The 19,157-nt window shown below is 38.8% G+C and overlaps 1 protein-coding gene across 1 annotated transcript in view; it reads right to left on the minus strand.

Annotated features, from left to right (window-relative positions):
• hydin (HYDIN axonemal central pair apparatus protein) overlaps positions 1 to 19,157 on the minus strand; it is an 85,722-nt gene that overhangs the window by 29,755 nt on the left and 36,810 nt on the right. Inside the window, exons 21-33 of the mRNA XM_073815748.1 lie at positions 13,351 to 13,494; positions 12,750 to 13,063; positions 10,399 to 10,521; positions 9,280 to 9,454; positions 8,972 to 9,181; positions 8,727 to 8,867; positions 8,285 to 8,459; positions 3,969 to 4,096; positions 3,643 to 3,770; positions 3,428 to 3,564; positions 3,099 to 3,226; positions 2,679 to 2,870; positions 1,925 to 2,074 (exon numbers count right to left, since the gene is read on the minus strand). Of these exons, the coding sequence (XP_073671849.1) occupies positions 1,925 to 2,074; positions 2,679 to 2,870; positions 3,099 to 3,226; positions 3,428 to 3,564; positions 3,643 to 3,770; positions 3,969 to 4,096; positions 8,285 to 8,459; positions 8,727 to 8,867; positions 8,972 to 9,181; positions 9,280 to 9,454; positions 10,399 to 10,521; positions 12,750 to 13,063; positions 13,351 to 13,494 (2,145 nt within the window). The remainder of the gene's footprint in view (positions 1 to 1,924; positions 2,075 to 2,678; positions 2,871 to 3,098; positions 3,227 to 3,427; positions 3,565 to 3,642; positions 3,771 to 3,968; positions 4,097 to 8,284; positions 8,460 to 8,726; positions 8,868 to 8,971; positions 9,182 to 9,279; positions 9,455 to 10,398; positions 10,522 to 12,749; positions 13,064 to 13,350; positions 13,495 to 19,157) is intronic.

Below are 19,157 nucleotides of genomic sequence, written 5' to 3' on the forward strand. Positions count from 1 at the left end.
ATAAATTACAGCTAACTTTGTCTTCTTTGCCACTTCTTGTAATAAAGATGTATTGTAGAAGCTCAATTAGTCTAAAATGATCCCTTACAGATGAGGTTTATTAAATTGAAGTGCAGAAAATACATCAAAATGACACAAATGCAAAAGCTGTGAATAAGATAGAGAGAGGCTTTACATTGGGGAGAGCGGGGGCGAAAGTAAAATTTTTCAGAAAAAAATGAATTATAAAAGATAATGTTATAGACAGAGATATATTTTTGCTGTGCTCAATAACTCACAAGTTTGGTCTATCAATACCAGGTGAAATTTTGTAAAAATGTAAAACGACTTCAGTATAAGTTTCACTTTAAACATAATGTGAATTGTTACTTTTAACCCCACCTGCAGGGACGAAAGTAACACAACAAAACAAGATAGATTTTTTGTGTTACACTTGTTTTTATTAAATATAAATGACTATGACTTCTTTAATATGTAACTGCAAACATATTTTGTAATTTATCTTTGTAAAAAATAATGAAATTACATTTTCATTTTGAATTTCAGTTTTATCAAATGTTTCAAAAGCAACCGACAGTACAAACTTAAATTGTTGAGAATAAAAAAATTCAACAGTTTGAACACTATGTAAATGAAATTAGAATAATATCAATTTTCAACATATACAACAGTATTAGAGGTCAAACTTCAGGATGTGTTATAGCACTAAATAACCTGTAGATTGATCAGTACTTTAACACATGAAACCAGAAACACAACACGTTATAAGAAAAAAATGACCGCTTTAGGAATTTACTCATCATTGTTGAAAACACCTTTCTGGATATAGACGCAGAAACGGCGAGTAAATAACGCGATATTTGTCAGGTCTGTCAGGGGTTGTGTGCCTAAGGTGCTGTCGTAGTTTGGGATGCAAATGTTATCAGGGCTCAGAGAAAATCACTTTGTTACTTTCGTCCCGCGTTACTTTTGCCCTGGTTCTCCCCTACTGTGTTTTTATAACTTCAGAGGTATTGTTTTATTTAAATTTTTACAAAAACTATTTATTTCTTGCTTATTTCTGTTTTGGTTTTCTGGTTTTAGCAGAGTGGGTGTAGCCTTTATGAGCACCTGCCCAATGAGGAAGAGCTAATTTTAGCAAATAATTTTATCAAGCAGTAGAAATATAATGGATAAGCAGAATGTATAACAAACATCCAAAAGCAAAAACTCATTGTGAATCAATAAAGTAATGTTATATTACATTATTAAGTGCATCACATCAGTTTTATTGATTTTTGGAGGGTCTGATCTGCGATAATTTGTCTACTTATGTTTAACTCTTTCCCCGCCATTGACGAGTTATCTCGTCAATTAAGAGAAAACAATTGAATAAAAAAAAAAACGTGTTCTTGATGAGTTTTTATGTTGATCTGTAATACCGTGATTATCCATTAGATGGCGCACTTACCCAATTTATAAAAATACTGAAGCAAAAAAATTTACTAATTTTAAACTCTTTGTATGTTTTAATAATCATTCTAAATCTGATCTCTAACAAAATTCCTTCACAAAAATGCAATTATTTCAGCTTTTTGCTGAAAAAAGTTTATTTTTAAAGAAAAATACCCATATTGAAGAGTTTATCAGTAGGAAAAAAATAGAGATAGGATGAAACGTTTTTTTTTCCCCAATTTTGTTTGTTTGTTTATTGTTTGTTTAAAAGCAGAGGGTCTGTTCTTTCATTTGATATATTTGTATTTTTATATATTTTTGGAAGAAAATTTTCCTGTAAAACATTCACAAAAAAATGCTGGTGGGCAACTTTTCAAAAAGGCGGGGAACGAGTTAATTCTTCACTAAACAAAAACACTGAGAAGACTCTCTGATTCTTGTGTAAAGCCATTTATCTGTTATTTTAGGGAATGAGTGGACTTGACTTTACCCCCTCTGCTGGGCTGAACTTGACCTGCACATTGCTTCTGTCACCAGGATAGAGCAAGCCGTCAGATGGCAATATTTCAAAGATAACTGGAGAAGGCCGCTGTTTTAGCTGAGCCTGCCGTCTAAGGTATAGTGGGATATGCTTGTCAATCTGAAACATGAGTCAACATTTGGGATGAATTCACATTCACTTCAAAATACACAATGATAATATCATACCACATCCTGGTTTAAGCCAAAGAAGGATGTGAGACTTGACCAACATCTTAATAACAAATAGATATATTAGACTTTATAAAACCTACCTATCAATGACAAATATATACAGTATACTGTCAACATGACATCAAAATAGACCTTTAATATACAGTACAATCCTGGTTTTATTGAGTTTCATCCATTAGGATGTGTTATACTGTAGGAAACAATATTGTCTTTGTAATTATTCATAAAAATGTCATGACGCTTCTGTAATTACATTTTATGTAAAGCTTAAACTTCATTAGTGTGATCTGTCGGTTTGTGAAAGACATTTTATCTTATTGACTTACGAGAACACTTATTGCCTGCCACTCTCATTCAAATGTACTATACATTTTCTCAAACATGTTTTCTCATGGTGATAGTGAGCAACTGTGTATGTAAAAGAATCTATGTGATACATGGGCAACCAATGCATTTTCCATGCAAACCACACATGTATAATTTATTACTCTACTTCGACTTTGTTTGTAGGTTGCTTTACAGGCTCGTACCTTTTTTGGACGTTCCTCTTGCCTAATACTCCACTCACATGGGACTGGTCCATGGTTATACAGCTGGACTGTGGCAACCTGACAAAAGCCACACTGAATGGTGTCGAACTCTATTGTGTCTGAAGACACCGTGAGGGAGGGCAGGGTGACCTCCGCACATAAACGCACCTGCACCTGGGGCCCTTTAACCATCTGTCAATTAAACACAGTGGATGGCTCTGTATGAAAACCTATACATAGAGCAACTATAAACAGAAAACACTTTGGATATTTAAAAAAAAATTAACAGAGTACGCTGAGTGAATGTTCACAAGAGTCAGTGGCATCCTTATTTTGGGGGCTTTTATGTCTTAAAAGTCAATATTTCATTTCAATCTCACATTTCACTGCTTCAGGTATTTAATAGCATTTTCACCAAACCTGTATGGGCAAAACTGCATTGATCTTTCCCAAGTCCATATTAGCACCACAGGCATCAAACTTGACTTCAAACGTCTCTGTCTCACAGAAGGGCAAATTCTGAACCCGGTCCAATTCTGTACTAAATCCTACATGAATAAAAATTCACATTAAAGATTATTCACAGTTATTATTTACATTGCCTGACAGTAAATAATAAATCAATATGAACAAATCCAAAAGAACCACACTATTTTACTTATTTAAATAAAATAACAAAATCTGCTTAAAAGTAAAAAAAAATACATCTTTAATTTAAATACATAGAAAACTCTGCAGTATAGACAAACCTGTGCCTGTCAGCAAACTCCTGTCAGCTCTAAAAGACACAGCTAACGGACAAGTGTTGGTTATTTTGACGATGTGGGTCGCAACACTGCCAACAATGACGTAACCAAAGTCCAGTACATACTCAGGCAAACTTACTCTGCAGAAAAGACACATCAGACTTATGACATCTCTGGCATCTGGAGAAAGCAAGAGGTTGCTTTATGAACTGACTTACTTGCTGAGCTTTTTGTTTGTGGATCCTGCTGTTCCTCTTTGATCACTGACCTGCTGCTGGGTCTGTACAGCTATGGCATGTTCCTTCACAAGGAGCCGCTCTAGCTCCATCTGGAGCAGGGCATCGTACTACAGCATACACGGATAGTATACAAACTATTATAGCACATTTGCATTTATTCGCAATATAATATTTACAAAGCTGCAATAAAAGTCACAGAAAGTTCACACTAGGCTTAGATGGATTACATCATTAGGTACTTCCTAAATAAAGCCAGGCAGAGAAAGAAACACTGAACAACAGTGATGACCAATAAACATACTCACAGTGGGAATATAGTCATCTTCGGGTGGCATCTCCTCTGTGGCAGACCTGCTCAGTACCCCATCTCTCAATTTCTCACTCTCCACCAATTTTTTTGCCTCCATTAATAAGGAGCCGTATATCTCTTCATCTAGCCAGAAAAGATAGGTTGAGAATGGAAACTTATTACATTTTATAGCCTCTTCATAAGACTGATGACTACTGCAGACGTCTTATCTCATGGTAAAGTTTACGGGCTCCCTACAGTTTTATGTAGCCAACCGATCCTATTCTGGATTGGCAATCATTTTCCTTGTACTTTCCAAGACAGCTTGTATTGCGACAGGCAAAGTAAAATTTCATATAGTTTATTTTAAATCATGATCATAATTTTTGAACTAATCTAATGCTGTGTAGGCAATGACTGCGTTCTAGAGCAGTGGTTCCCAAACTTTTTCAGCGTGCGTACAGTGTACAGTGCATTTTTTCGCGGTCCCCCGAAAGAAAATTTATGACAAAAAGAGTTTTAATATGTAATATTTTAATTAAACAGAACATAAAAAATTATACCTAGTAGTGCTGTTGGTTAGTTGGCTTATTATTTTTTAGGTTTAATTACACAGAATTCATGATAAATGAATGTATTTTATAAAATGTCATAAAACTCGGGCCACCCTGGCACCATCTCGCGGCCCTCCTGAGGGCCCCGGCCCCCAGTTTGAAAACCACTGTTCAAGAGAATGGTCTAGTCTAGAGAGAGTCAGGCTCGTAACCCGAAGGTTGCCAGTTCGATCCTTAAGGCTGCCAGGAACCGACTGTGGTGCTCTTGAGCACCTTATCCCCAATTTCTCCCTGGACCCTGCAGTGTTTGTGTTCATGACTTGCACTGTGTGTGTTCATTACTCGCTGGGATTGGTTAAATGCAGAGGTCACGTTTTGAGTACTTGACAATCATGTTACTTTATAACTTTCACTTTAGATCCTACTGTTCACTGTGGAAGTACTACAATATCTATCGAGCAACAAAACTTGCAATGTTTGCTCCCGAGTAAGATTAATAGGTATTCACAGTGTATGGAGTGCCAATATTTGCTACCAAATCAGACCACAATTTACACTGACATCAAATTACATTAAGACATGTTGTTGAGATAAATAACACTCTTTCAAACTGGCAACAGACCAGAGAGGAAAACGTGATTCAACAGTTGATTTCTTGTGCATAGCTATGAAGAAGTTCAAGGTCAGGCATTTTTTTAAAACAATTATGCCTATCTGAGAGCTGGCACAGACTGACTGTGTTTAATTTAAGGTTAGGCAGGACAGGACACTTAGTTGGCCTCTCTTCAAACATACTTGATAGGGGAATAAACTGGAGCGTGTTCAGAATTTTAAAATATTAATTTTATCTCAAACAATCTTGTGATCATGAAGCTCCTATGACCTCAGACTGGCCAAAACGTACTTAAGGGGAACCTATTTCATTGCTAAAAAACAATGTTATTTTATGTATTTGATATAATACAATGTGTTCGCGTTGTTTATGGTTAAAAAACACATTATTTTCGAAATACTGTACATTTTTGTAGCTCCAGATTTCCCTTTCTTCCTGAAACTCATCGATTTAAAAAGTGTTGTGTCCCTGATTGGCCAACTAATCTTTACATTGTGATTGGCCTGAATACCCCTGACGTCAGCCGGAAATGTGACGCTCCTTACCATGTTTGAAAGATTCCCTTACAATGCAATGCTAACAGGAGTTAATTTACAAGCGAGTCCGAAGCGGAAGGAATTATGATAATGTTAGTCTTGTCTACATCACCAATCCCAGTAAGTAAACTGTTGCCTACAATCCATGTGTTTGTTGTAGTCCAAGAAAAGAGATTTACGCTGGAGACGATAACGTGTTTTAATGCAGTGACTTGCACTGGTCTTGGTCTTGACTTGGTCTCGACCCTTTAAAGTCTTGGTCTTGTCTCGGTCTCAGCCTGTCTTGGTCTTGGTCATGACTTGGTCTTGGTCTTGGTTTAGGTGGTCTTGACTACAACACTACCCTCTGCTTTCAAACAAACAAAACGGGAAAAAAGTTTCATCCTATCTTCATTAGTTCTCTTTTATAACCTCTTAAATATGGGTATGTTTCTTTAAAAATACCAAATTTTGAGCAAAAAGCTGAAATAAATGCATTTTTGTAATGGAATTTTGTTAGAGATCAGGGGCCGTATTCACAAAGCATTTTATCTTATCACTAAGAGTACTCCTAAATCGCACTAAAAGATTTTAGCTAGGAGTTTTCTCTTAAAAGTTATTCACAACGCCTTTCAGACCTACTTTTAGTAAGGAAAAATGATAACTCCTAAACTAAGAGTGAGTCTTCGTTGCTACGGATGACGTCAATTCTCATGCACGAGCTGCCTCGCAATGACCACGGTGATTGGTTGTTAGATGACAGGGCTGTCATGCGTAACATAACACAGACGCACCAAATCATGGAATTACAATATCGAAATATGTCTGTGTCCTATACAAAATAATAATAATGCCATCAAAATGCATATATTAAAGAAAAGTTGTGAATTAAATTAAATTAAATCAAGCCTAATACAAATGAAAACCGCCAATTGCCTAATAATAAAACGACTTTGCATTACTTGCTTGATTAATGTACATCCTATTAGCCTAAATAGACTACTTAAAGCAAGGAAATGTTGCCCATATTAAAGAAGCCTGCCTAATGTAATAAATAAATGATGGTGGAACTCGCCAAAAGAAAGCCCAAATGGATGCAGGATCAGTTACTGCTGCTGGCCCAGTTGGTGCTGGAAAAAAGAAACGTAATAAAAGGGAAATTCGGCACTGAGATATCAAGCAAAACTAAGCGTGAGACATGCGAGAAAGTGATGCGCGGGTCAATGTACAAAACAACTGGCACCCGACCAACGTTTTCAACTAACCCGCCCGCAACTCGGACCGCAAAAAATAAAAAATAAATAGTGTACCCGACCCGCTCCCTGGCCAGCATTTTTTTTAAGTAGTAATTGTTTAATAGTTAATCTTTATTTCAAACGACCCGACCGAACGCGACCCGAATATCATAAAAAATATTTTTGGATGACTCGTGACCGCGGGTGACCACATGCATCCGCTCATTTCCGATCAACCCGCGCATCACTGGGGAGAGGATTTGTTGCAGATCAATGCAACATTCCCGCTTATGTCGCGGACCCCGGACGAATGCGAGAGGCGGTGGTATATGCATTACAATCGCAGTAGAGGGTTGAGATTGCAGCCTTTAAACAGACTAGCATGGCAACAGGTATGCCTATAATATTAAATATTTAATATCATTATTGTTTCATGTAATTCTAAAAAACTTCCTGCTTGTCATGAATGTAATGAATTATGAAACAAATGTCATAAACAATATGCTTACATTAAAGTGTGCTTTTAAGTATGTGCAATGCTTTTGAGTTGGTAAAACTGTCCATGTTAAGCACATAAGGCATTTTAAGATCCTTTGTGAATAGGTCTTAGTGAGTTAGGAGTCCTCTCGACTTCTTTTAAGCTGTCCCAGACTTAGGTGCTACTTTTAGGGCTAAAATGCTTTGTGAATTACTCTTAGTGAAAAAAATTAGGAGTCCTAATTTTAGGAGTGACACGCCCATTATTTTTAGGAGTTGCTCCTAAATTCGCCAGTTAGGAGCTACTTTTAGCCTTAAAATTCTTTGTGAATACGGCCCCTGATTCAGAACAATTATCAAAATATACATGGAGTTTAAAATTATTTAAAGGCGTTCTAAGCGAATCTGCGAGACGTTAGTTTTTGTTGACGTTTGAATTGTTTTCAAACAGACAGAGCGTAGCTAACTCCTCCCCCTCCCTTCCGTGCTTTCATGAACGCGCCCAACCCACACCCCCAAATCCTTTTTGTCGTTTATTGGCTGGAACACTTTGTTTTGTTTTGTGGTGCTAGGTTTGTCCACTATGTTGTTATTGCCGTTTGTGAAGCCTGGGCTGTCTACAGAGATCGTGTTTTTTATAGTTTGATCAGCGGACAGGCAGCAAGCAGATAGTGAGAAGATGTTTGCTGTATGTAACAAAAAAATTTTATGGTCTAAAACGCGTCAATTCGCTTAGAGCGCCTTTAAATCAGTTTTTGCTTCAGATTTTTATAAATTGGGTAAATTACGCCATCTAGTGGATAATAGTGGAATTGCAGATTACCGTAAAAACTTGTCAGAAAAGCGTCATTGGCTGGGAAATGTTTTCTCTTAATTGACGAGGGGAAAGGGTTAAAAATGTATCAGCATCTTAGCAAGCGGCACTAATGAAGACTCACTCAGATCTGTAGGCAGGTCCAGACACACTCTAGGGAAAATGCCCTCTCCTCTTACAGTTATGCTCTCTGTCTCAAAGAAGGCCACTTGCAACTGAAAAGTCTTGTGAAAAACCTCCGGGATCCCTGGTAGGTAGCAAACACTGAGTCTTATTTCTGCATATGGCTCTAGGTGGCCCTTCAGGAGAAACATGAGCAAATCAAATCACCTTAACCATAATACATTCATATACCTATAACTGTAATTTTATAAATGTGATATATTAACATAAAAAAAAGTCATTAGCAGTCACAGACTTCAGTACATTCATCTCTCTTTGCTACCAATAAAAATATAATAATACTCTTTGCTCTCCCATACATTTTTCATGTTTACCCCCCCCCCAAAAAAAGTGCAGAAAATGTCCACAGATTCACTCTGGTCTGGTCATGGAGAACGACTCACCTTGCTCGGGATAATGAGCGGTTGACCAGGTAAGGGCTGGTCAACAGAGAGCTCTTGTTCATCAGGTAAAGTGGAGAAATCAAAGCAAACTGCCCCTGTGTTCTTCAAAGTGATCTCTGCCTCTGCCACATGGTCAAACAACTGCCATTACATGCAACAAGACAGAAACACTTGAAATTCATATCCATAAAAACCAAGCAGACACCAGATTCTACTTCCTTTATAGTTAAAGTTGGTTTATTTACCAGCAAGCCGAAGTCAATGTCATTCTTGTCTAGTGTATATGACACAAATGAGGCTTGACCCTTCAGTGTGATCTCATAGGTGGGCCCCCCCTCCACCTCACACAATGCCAACACATGAGTGCTGATATTAGCATGGCCAAGAAATGAGAAGGTCACCAGTTTGGTGTCACCAGGCTGCAGTTCTCCATACAGTGATGAGATATCGAAGACCTGCCACAAAGCACAACAAGAATTAATTGATGAAATATGGGCACTCGTATACAAAAAAAATCTGACTTTTGGAGAACTGAAAGGAACACAAGGTATACCTCCTTCACACCCACATGTGGATGGCCCTTGGCTGTTAGATTAATGGGGATGGTTCTCAAGTCTGTCGCTGACCTTTGTCTCAAGTTAGTACTATTCGTCTCCTGTCCATTGGACGTAGAGACACCGCATTGCAATCCGTCCTCTTCCACGTGAGGTTTAATAACGTCAGGTTTTCTTTAAAAACACAGCATGACCGATAAATTAAAAACTAGAAGTGTTTTTTTTTACAAAATATCTATATCTCTTACCTTTTCTGCCTGCCCATAGGGTCAGACAGAACCTAAATTGGGCCTGTCAAGAGAGGCATTAATTACAGAAAGCAATAAATAATTAAATGGGTGCAATTTGTCACACGAAAAAGTTCACACAGCTGTGAAGAAGGACGGAAATGGAAAATAATACAACATGATAATGAGTTTATTGATGAAATTAATGCATAATAGCACCTGGCCTTAAGCCTAAAGGACAGCTCCAATGAAAATCATGGTAAAACGCAAAGCTGTATTGAATCTACAGTAGGCAAGTTGTTATAGTAAATGTATTTGGCAAATTAACACAGTCAGCAGGGGGCAGTGTTGTATGTGTAATAAAAAGAAAAAGGCTTTAATGGATTTTTCTGCTACAAACAGGAAATAAAGCATCTTTATCTTATAAAACATTTTCGGTTTAAATACTAAATCTAAATAAGCTCAGCTTCTGTGGTGTTCTTTTCCTGTTGTTGTTTTTTTGTTAATGAAAGTGAATACTTATTCCCCAACATCTCCACTGTCATATACAAACACGGTGGGAAGAAAGACAGGTGCAGGTGTTCACAAAGGCAGCCCTCAACAGATTGTTCTGTCAGATATGCCGTCTACATGACTCACGATGCCTACCTGATCTTCCTATAAGAATGTGTGTGTGTGATGGCTGCTCATGAGCAAACTAATGATTTTCGTGGGAGGTTATGCCTCATCATCTCATTATGAAGCAGTGAGGTAATACTCAGAGGTCTGCTAACATGATGAGATTCAGAGTAAACATCCCACTTTATATGTATCCTCATAATTCCCGCTTATTATTAGTGCGGCCCGAGGGACTTGTCAGCCTCCGATCTCACACAAAAGCTGTTCTCGGACCTGTTTGGGTCCGTCTTGGCGTCAGCTTCTTTCGTCTTTAACAGCTCCCTCCGCACCTCCTCGCTCTCTTCTCCTTTCCCCGCGGTGTACGCTTCGATCCCTCGGCTCTCCACATCAAAAAACCTATCAAAAATAAAGGAAAAAGTAATCAGTCTCACATCTGTCTCAAAGTAAAAGCCGTCCATCAGCACAAAATCCGCCATGTGCTGAGAGCCCAACAGGATCAAAGAATAATAGTGGTCTCGCTCGTGGTTTAATTACCGATAGGCTTTTAATTAGCAGGCTGGACAATGTATGCAGAAAGCCCTGCTGTATTGATAGGAAAGGTCACAGTTGTATTGGCTCGTGCAGGAGTTGGATGAATTGCAGTTGTATTCAGCACAGGGGCTCTATTGATTTATTTGACATGGGACGTGGCAGCTACCAAACATTAATTTAAAACAATAAAAACTCAACTCTTTACTATCGGCAGGTAAGATTTAGAAGGAAGCTTTGTGCAAGCCATTTTTTAATTCTAAACAGGAATCCATAAGTAAGACGTATGGTTATACAGTATGATGCTTTGTGTGTGAGCATGACAAAGCTCTAAAGTATTGTGATGAATCTAAAATCATTTGCAGACACAGGAAATATTCTGGAACATTGCAAATGTTTGTCAGTTATCGCTGTGTGCCATTTTATTAGACAAGACTGTAAATGCTGATTATCTATTATTTAATTACATGACGTTCCACTATACTGTACACTATACCATCAGCATTGAGTGTCAATCTGTCATACATTATAACTCGCTTATTCAATTATGGTAAGTTATTGCATTTTCTCACAGCATACATCTGTCCATCTTTAACATGTACTGAATTGAAGCATTGATTGCTTAAACTTTAGAGGTAAAGAAGAAACATTTGTTCCAAAATGTATTTATTCACTAATTTGTTTTTGATGTTGCATTTGTCAAGAGAAAATCAATACTCCTTGAACATTTCTCAAGAAGTTGTTTATGCACCCTTTGAATTGCTAAACATCAGCTTAGGTCCAAACTTGATGGACTGCTTTCCTCAGCTGGCTGCATTAAAAATGCACCGGCTCCAAATTAAAACATAGCACAGTCGAGCCAAGTAAAAAATGCAGAGGTGCCCTTGTGCTTCTTACATTTTATGACTTCAAGGGTGCAGAAAAACATTTATAAACTAAATGAAAATTCTAAAGTATACGTTAAAAGGTGATGTCTCTATTTTGTACATCCATTCTTCTATTCAAGTAAATAAGTAAGCATGTATAGACCCAGGGGCAACCTTCCGATCTCTCTGATGAAGCCAATACGGAAGTGATTTAAACTGCAATTCATCGACTGGCCGCTAGAGGCAGGCTCCAACTTCACAGTATAAAATAATAAACAGCCTGGTACAAAAAGTTTTTTCTATATAGCTAATTTTGCCCTTCATGACAACTGTGAGGGGGATGAATTTTTTTGTTACTCATCCGTTTAAATTATATTAACCCTTAAAGTTCTGCATAATTAAGGGCGTGGCCACTTGAGTGACATTGAACAGCTACTGCTGTCACTAAAGTCAAGCTAACCTATGGGTGACGTTGCGGACACTACGTCCATCTTTTTTACAGTATATGGAATAGACATTCAGTAGTAGCATTGGTTTAACCAATGGCGCTAGTTTGGGGCAGGGGATTTGCTTCAAAGAATAAGCATAAAGAAAGGGGAGGTCTTTGTGAAACCATACCTTGTGCAATTCTGCAACACTTGTGATGCAAATTACACGCAATCAAGATTTTTTAGTAGGTTTGATATACTTAAAGGCAGGTGCGCGATCTCTAAATGTCAATGTTGAAATTTGAAATCACCTAAGCAAACACGCCCCTAACCCAGTCGAATCTGGACCTTCTTTTGATAGACACGCCCACACATACGCATCCCAGGCAACGATGTCGTAAATGAGTGAAAGCAATGTGCATTACTACGGTAATCCAGGTCGAATATGTTTTGATAGTATTGCATGTTTTAACATGTGAATCCGTTTCACACGCAAGGCGACGTTAAAAGCCCGGCACAAGAGTAAAAGGGGAAGTCAGAATTTTGCCACGGACAAACAGCTACAGGAGACATAGATCACATACACATGCTGCAGACTCAAAGACTTGCAAAGCACAAGTAAGTGTCATTAGTAGACATTCTCCGTGTCATTAGTAGACATGCCCCATACTGCTGATTGGCTGCAAGTTTGTTTTGATGGTCGGCCCGACTCTCCCTTTCAAAGCGTTTCAAAAATCGTGCACCATACTAAATAGGTAAGTATTTATTAAATTATAAATTAAATTTAGTGTGCTTTTCTTACCCAATATGGCATTGTTGTCGGTCCACCAGAAAGGCCCAACGGTAAGAAACGCAAAGTGGACTGCAGTTGGTCATAGTGAGTTTGCGGCGGGATTTTGTGTTGTTAAGAATGCAGCCAAAGTCAAGGGTCGTGCTGGAAAACTGAAGATTGGGGAAGTGCACCTCACCCCGTAATGCCACCCTGTCCCGCTGTGGGTGGCTGTGGTAACAGAGTTCTAGCTCATCTTCAACCACACGGCTGAAGCAGTCCTGTTGATACATGGGGTTGAAACAGACCCACAGTTCTTTTTCAGCTCCCACAGCCAACACCAGACTCTATAGAAAGACAAGAATGTGACTATTACATTTTTTTTTTTTTTTTGATATGTAGACATTTAAAAGCATTATAATCTTACCTGTACAACTTGCATGCAACGCAATTATTGTTTTAATTTACTTTAAGTCTGCTTTTTATTTTGTTTTGTGGAAGCAATTGTTCATTAATCCATAGGGTAACAACAAATGCTAATATGTATTGCAATTACACTGACATAATTATACTTACATTGCGCCAAGATTTAAATAATTAATTCATGTATCATACTGTATGTCAAATTGTTTACCTTTGAGGTTGCAAACAGCTCATCCCCCTCATATTCACACAGGGCGAAGGGCTCATGCAGGGTCAGTTTCATAGAGAGGTTCAGGGAGGACACACTCTTTAAAACCAGTCTCTGATATAGAGGAACCAGAGGCACATCTGGAGCCTGTGGGTCAGACAAACACCATAAATATACTGAAAAGAACTAAATAGTCATTACCATCAGATCATTTAGTGTTAATGTCAATATCCCATAAAGCAGTGCTTCTCAACTCCAGTCATCTGGGACCCCCTCCCAGGATGTTTTATATGTCGGCCTATATAAATAACAGAATGTAGAAACACTGCCATAAAAGGTGAAAATATGCATTTACTCTCTCTCGCTACTTAAAATTATTATGCAAAATCCAAGTTTACAAGGTGTTTGGAAATAAATGGGTTGGTGATGGCGCAGTGGATGAGACCCCCGCATTTGGTGTGAGAGACCCGGGTTCGAATCCACTGCCACACACCATTGTGTCCTGAGCAAGACACTTAACCCCTATTTGTTTCAGAGGCGTGCGACCTATGACATATATAGCTTTTCTAAGTCACTTTTGATAAAAGCGTAAGCTATATGAATAAATAAATGTGTGCGGGCAGTGTGAAGACAACAACCCTACAAAAAAACAAATTCCAAACTCTATTTCTTTTTTAATCCCCAATAAAACAAAGCATGATTCTCATGTTAATGTGACATCATGAAAACAAAGCCCCGCCCACAGACAATGACTGGCTAAGCTTTTCTTAATGTGTTGGTAAGCACATTGTAGCGCTAATGTTGCTTAACTCTTTCACCGCCATTAAAGAGATATCTCGTCAATTAAGAGAAAATGCTTCCCCGCCAATGACGAGATTTTCAGTCTTTCCGCAATACCGCTATTATCCACCCTTTCGCAACTTTTTAAACCACTGCATGTCCGTGTCTGTTTTAAAGATCGCTCTGAATGGGATCTCTATGAAAAGTCCATCACAAAAATGGAATTATCTCTGCTTTTTGCTCAAAATGTGGTGTTTTTGCAGAAACCTACCCATATTCAAAAGCTGATTACAAAAGAACCACTGAAGGTAGGATGAAACGTTTTTTTTTTTTGTTTGAAAGCAGAGGGTCTGTTCTTTCAGTTGGTATATTGTATGTTTATATATTTAAAGAAGAACATTTTCTGGAAGGCATTAAACTTTGGTGAAAATCATGAAAAACGCTGGCGCTGGCTGGCAACTTTTTTTAAAAACGCTGGCGGTGAAAGAGTTAAGATATTTATTTTAAAAGGATAGTTCACCTTAAAATCAGTCCTTCCAAAAAACGCGAGTTTTTTTGTAATTGTTGCAGGTAAAAATCCTCGGGATATTTATGCAATTTTATGCGATGAAACTGCGGGAACTTGCAAAAACTGCGGGCACTTGCAAAAACGGCGGCAACTTGCAAAAACGGCTTTTCGGCTTTTCAGCTTTTCAATGATGTTCACGTCACATAATCACGTCAATTCATAGCGTTTCCATGGCAACAGGGGACATGGCTGCGTTTGTGTGAGGTAAATGCAACATTTTTCAACTTTCTGCTTTAAAATCATGCAAGCCCCGCATATTTTTGTGCATGGAAATCTGCAATTTATGCTGCGAAAGTGCAGTGTATTTGAAAAAATGCGTCCCCGCATAAATATGTGGATTTTGACTGATTATGCGTTAAATCATGCGATCGCATAATCACGTTTTCTGGAGGGACTGTAAAATGACAATTCTGTCATCATTTACTCATCCTAATGTTGTTCTAAACCTGTATGAATTTCTTTTTTCTGATAAACACAAAAGAAGATATTTTGAGAAATGATGGTAAACACACAGCAGATAGTGACCATTGACTTCCATAGTAGGAAAAAATATTTTGGAATTATTGTGATAAATGATGAAGAAAATATTTAGATAAATTCAATTCAATTCAATTCAATTTTATTTATATAGCGCTTTTCACAAAAGTCAATTGTTTCAAAGCAGCTTTACATAAATAGAAGCAGTGAAAAGCACAGAAAACGACAGATAGCACAACAAAATACATGATAGCATGAGCAGTTAAATTTGCTGCGGCTATGACTCAATATTATAATTGCACGTATTACTAAAGCAACGTATAGAAGAGGAAGCTAGGTAAAGCCCAAAAAGGCTGCCTCCCCGGGGTGAAAAACCCCCTAGGAGAAAAAAACCCCGGGCTTTTATCCGAGGAAAAATAAGTCCTAGGAGGGAAAAACCCTTGGGAGAACGGAAAAGGAGATTTAGCGGAGATTAAGCGGTTCTGCCGGTGATCGTTGGTCAGGTATCAGCTGGGCATAACGTTGAAGGACAGCCAGTAGATCAGAGGTGTGCCGACTTTCACATCTACCGGGACTGGGTCTGTTTGTCTCGTCCTCGGGTCGAGGACGAGACAGGGAGAGAAAAACAAAATCGTATTAGCGTAGCGGCCGTTCATATGTATTGAAGTGTCACACAGTGATGTGGTTTAACTCAGCTTAGTTCCAGACAGACTAAATATAGCGGCATAATTATGTTATCCACAGTTGAGGATTTAGCAAATTGGGGGCCCAATGCGAGGGTATATATGGTAAATAAGGGTCACCTTCCGATCTTTAAGAGAAAATGAAACCTGACGACCCGTTTGACTAAGGCCTAAAGCCCCACTGTCGTCGTTAATGCAGGTTCAGTGGCAAACGGGTCTATATTGTATACCATTTACAGGACCAGGAGAAAACGCCAAAAACATCGCAACCCGACCATACGTGTTAACCCGTTTGACTAAGGCCGGAAGCCCCACTGTCGTCGTTAATGCAGGTTCAGTGGCAAACGGGTCTGTATGGCATACTATTCATAAGACTTACGATAGCGCCAAAATCGCAACCCGACCATACGTGCCAACCCGTTTGACTAAGGCTGAGAGGCCCCACTGTCGTCGTTAATGCAGGTTCAGTGGCAAACGGGTCTGTATGGCATACTATTCACAAGACACACGAAAGCGCGAAAAACGCAACCCGACCATACGTGCCAACCCGTTTGACTAAGGCTGGAGGCCCCACTGTCGTCGTTAATGCAGGTTCAGTGGCAAACGGGTCTGTATGGCATACTATTCACAAGACACACGAAAGCGCGAAAAACGCAACCCGACCATACGTGCCAACCCGTTTGACTAAGGCTGGAGGCCCCACTGTCGTCGTTAATGCAGGTTCAGTGGCAAACGGGTCTGTATGGCATACTATTCATAAGACTTACGATAGCGCCAAAATCGCAACCCGACCATACGTGTTAACCCGTTTGACTAAGGCTGGAGGCCCCACTGTCGTCGTTAATGCAGGTTCAGTGGCAAACGGGTCTGTATGGCATACTATTCACAAGACACACGAAAGCGCGAAAAACGCAACCCGACCATACATACCAACCCGTTTGACTAAGGCTGGAGGCCCCACTGTCGTCGTTAATGCAGGTTCAGTGGCAAACGGGTCTGTATGGCATACTATTCACAAGACACACGAAAGCACCAAAATCGCAACCCGACCATACGTGCCAAACCCGGTTTGACTAAGGCCGGAAGCCCCACTGTCGTCGTTAATGCAGGTTCAGTGGCAAACGGGTCTGTATGGCATACTATTCACAAGACACACGAAAGCACCAAAATCGCAACCCGACCATACGTGCCAAACCCGGTTTGACTAAGGCCGGAAGCCCCACTGTCGTCGTTAATGCAGGTTCAGTGGCAAACGGTGGCAAACTATTTAATGCAATTCATTTTAAGTGTTCATGCAGAAAAGGTTTTTATTTATTTATTTGGTTGGTCTGTGTTATGACCGTGAGTGTTCCGTGAAAATAACTATTGCGAGTTAAGAACCTTTACTAGACAAATTATGCGAATGCTTTGTTGAAGAGAAAAGTTTTAAGTCTAGATTTAAAATGATCGACTGTGTCTGATTCTCGGACATCAGTTGGTAAATCATTCCAGAGCTTAGGGGCTAAGTAGGAAAAGGATCTTCCACTTTTAGACACTTTTGATAGTCTAGGGATAATCAATAGGCCAGAATTTTGCGACCGTAGTGTGCGTGATGGATTGTATTCTGATAGTAATTCTCTAAGATATGAGGGTGCTAAGCCATTTAAAGCTTTGTAGGTGATTAGTGATATTTTAAATTGGATGCGATATTTAACTGGTAGCCAGTGTAAAGATGCCAGAATTGGGCTTATGTGGTCATACTTCTTAGATCGAGTAAGTACCCTTGCAGAAGCGTTTTGAACTAGCTGAAGCTTGTTGATCTGATTTGAATGGCATCCCCCGAGTAGCGAGTTACAATAGTCTATTCTAGAGGTCATAAAAGCATGAATAAGCTTCTCTGCGTCAGATGTAGACAGTATATGGCGTATTTTTGAGATATTTCTAAGATGGAAGAATGCTGTGCGGCAGACGTTGGCGATATGACTATCAAAGGATAAGTTGCTGTCGAACATCACACCTAAGTTCCTAACCGTGGAAGATGGCACCACAGTACAGCCATCTATGTGCAATTTGTAATCTGACATATTATGTTTGTAGCGATTTGGTTCAATAATAAGTACCTCTGTCTTATTGGAGTTGAGCTTAAGAAAGTTATGTGCCATCCAGTCACTAACATCGCTAATGCAGTCTTTTAGCTTAGAAAACGTGTGTGTTTCGCTGGGATGCGAGGAGATGTAAAGCTGGGTATCATCCGCATAGCAGTGAAAACTTATGTTATGTTTCCTGATAATGTCTCCTAGGGGTAACATGTATAACGAGAACAGGATAGGACATAAATGATGGTAAGCACACAGTTGACAATATAAATAAAAAATATGATGACATTTAATGGGTACTATGGAAGTCAATGGTCACTGTCTGCTGCATCATTTCTCAAAATATCTTCTTTTGTGTTCATAAGAAAAAAAGAAATTTATACAGGTTTAAAACAACATGAGGATGAGTAAATGGTGACTGAATGTTCATTATAAGATGAACTATCCCTTTAACTGAAAGCGCTCACTGTCTGTTGGTAAGGGAATGAGGAGCAGTAGCTCATTTGCATTTACAGGTACACAAACAACCAGCACTTTTTTGCTTTCACCCAAATAGGGGCATTTTGAACATTCTGTAGAAATAATCTAGGCACACCTGAGACTTCTGTATACAGTATTACAGTATTACATCTGTATAAATGTGCATAATATGTGCCCTTAAAAAGATATTTCCGCCTTACATTAGTTGGTTGACTCAGTCATGTATCATATTATAACTTATTTAAATATATTATAACTTATTTAAATGCAATTACTACATGAAGCCCAATTTTAGGTCACCCATCAAAACAGTTTTTACAGTTTATTTAAAAGCCAAACTCTCCCTTTCTCTCTCTCTCTCTCTATCTAATCCCAAGAGCTTCCATTTTCTTCCATTTCTCCATCTCTCTCTCTTTCGCTCTCCATTCTCCACTCTCTCACTCGCTCTCCATTCTCCACTCTCTCACTTTAATTGCTTTATTCCTCCAAGCTTTACTAAGGGAGCATTCAGTACAGTATATCTAGCAGCATGTGCTGTCAAAACAGACAAACGCGACAAAATCAGATAAAAGAATGCCACCGAAATAAATTTGCATGTTTAGTTCTAAGATGCAAGGTGCCTGAAAGCAGCTGTCAGAAGATGTATGTGGCTGCAGCAAAAACAGAAGTTTGACAAGAGGAGTATGTTGTGTGTGTAAATGTGTGTGTCCAGAATAAGATAATAAAAGTGAAATAAAGCGGACAGAA

This window comes from Paramisgurnus dabryanus, chromosome 9 (genome assembly GCF_030506205.2).
Source record: "Paramisgurnus dabryanus chromosome 9, PD_genome_1.1, whole genome shotgun sequence".
In the NCBI taxonomy this organism is placed as follows: Eukaryota; Metazoa; Chordata; class Actinopteri; order Cypriniformes; family Cobitidae; genus Paramisgurnus; species Paramisgurnus dabryanus.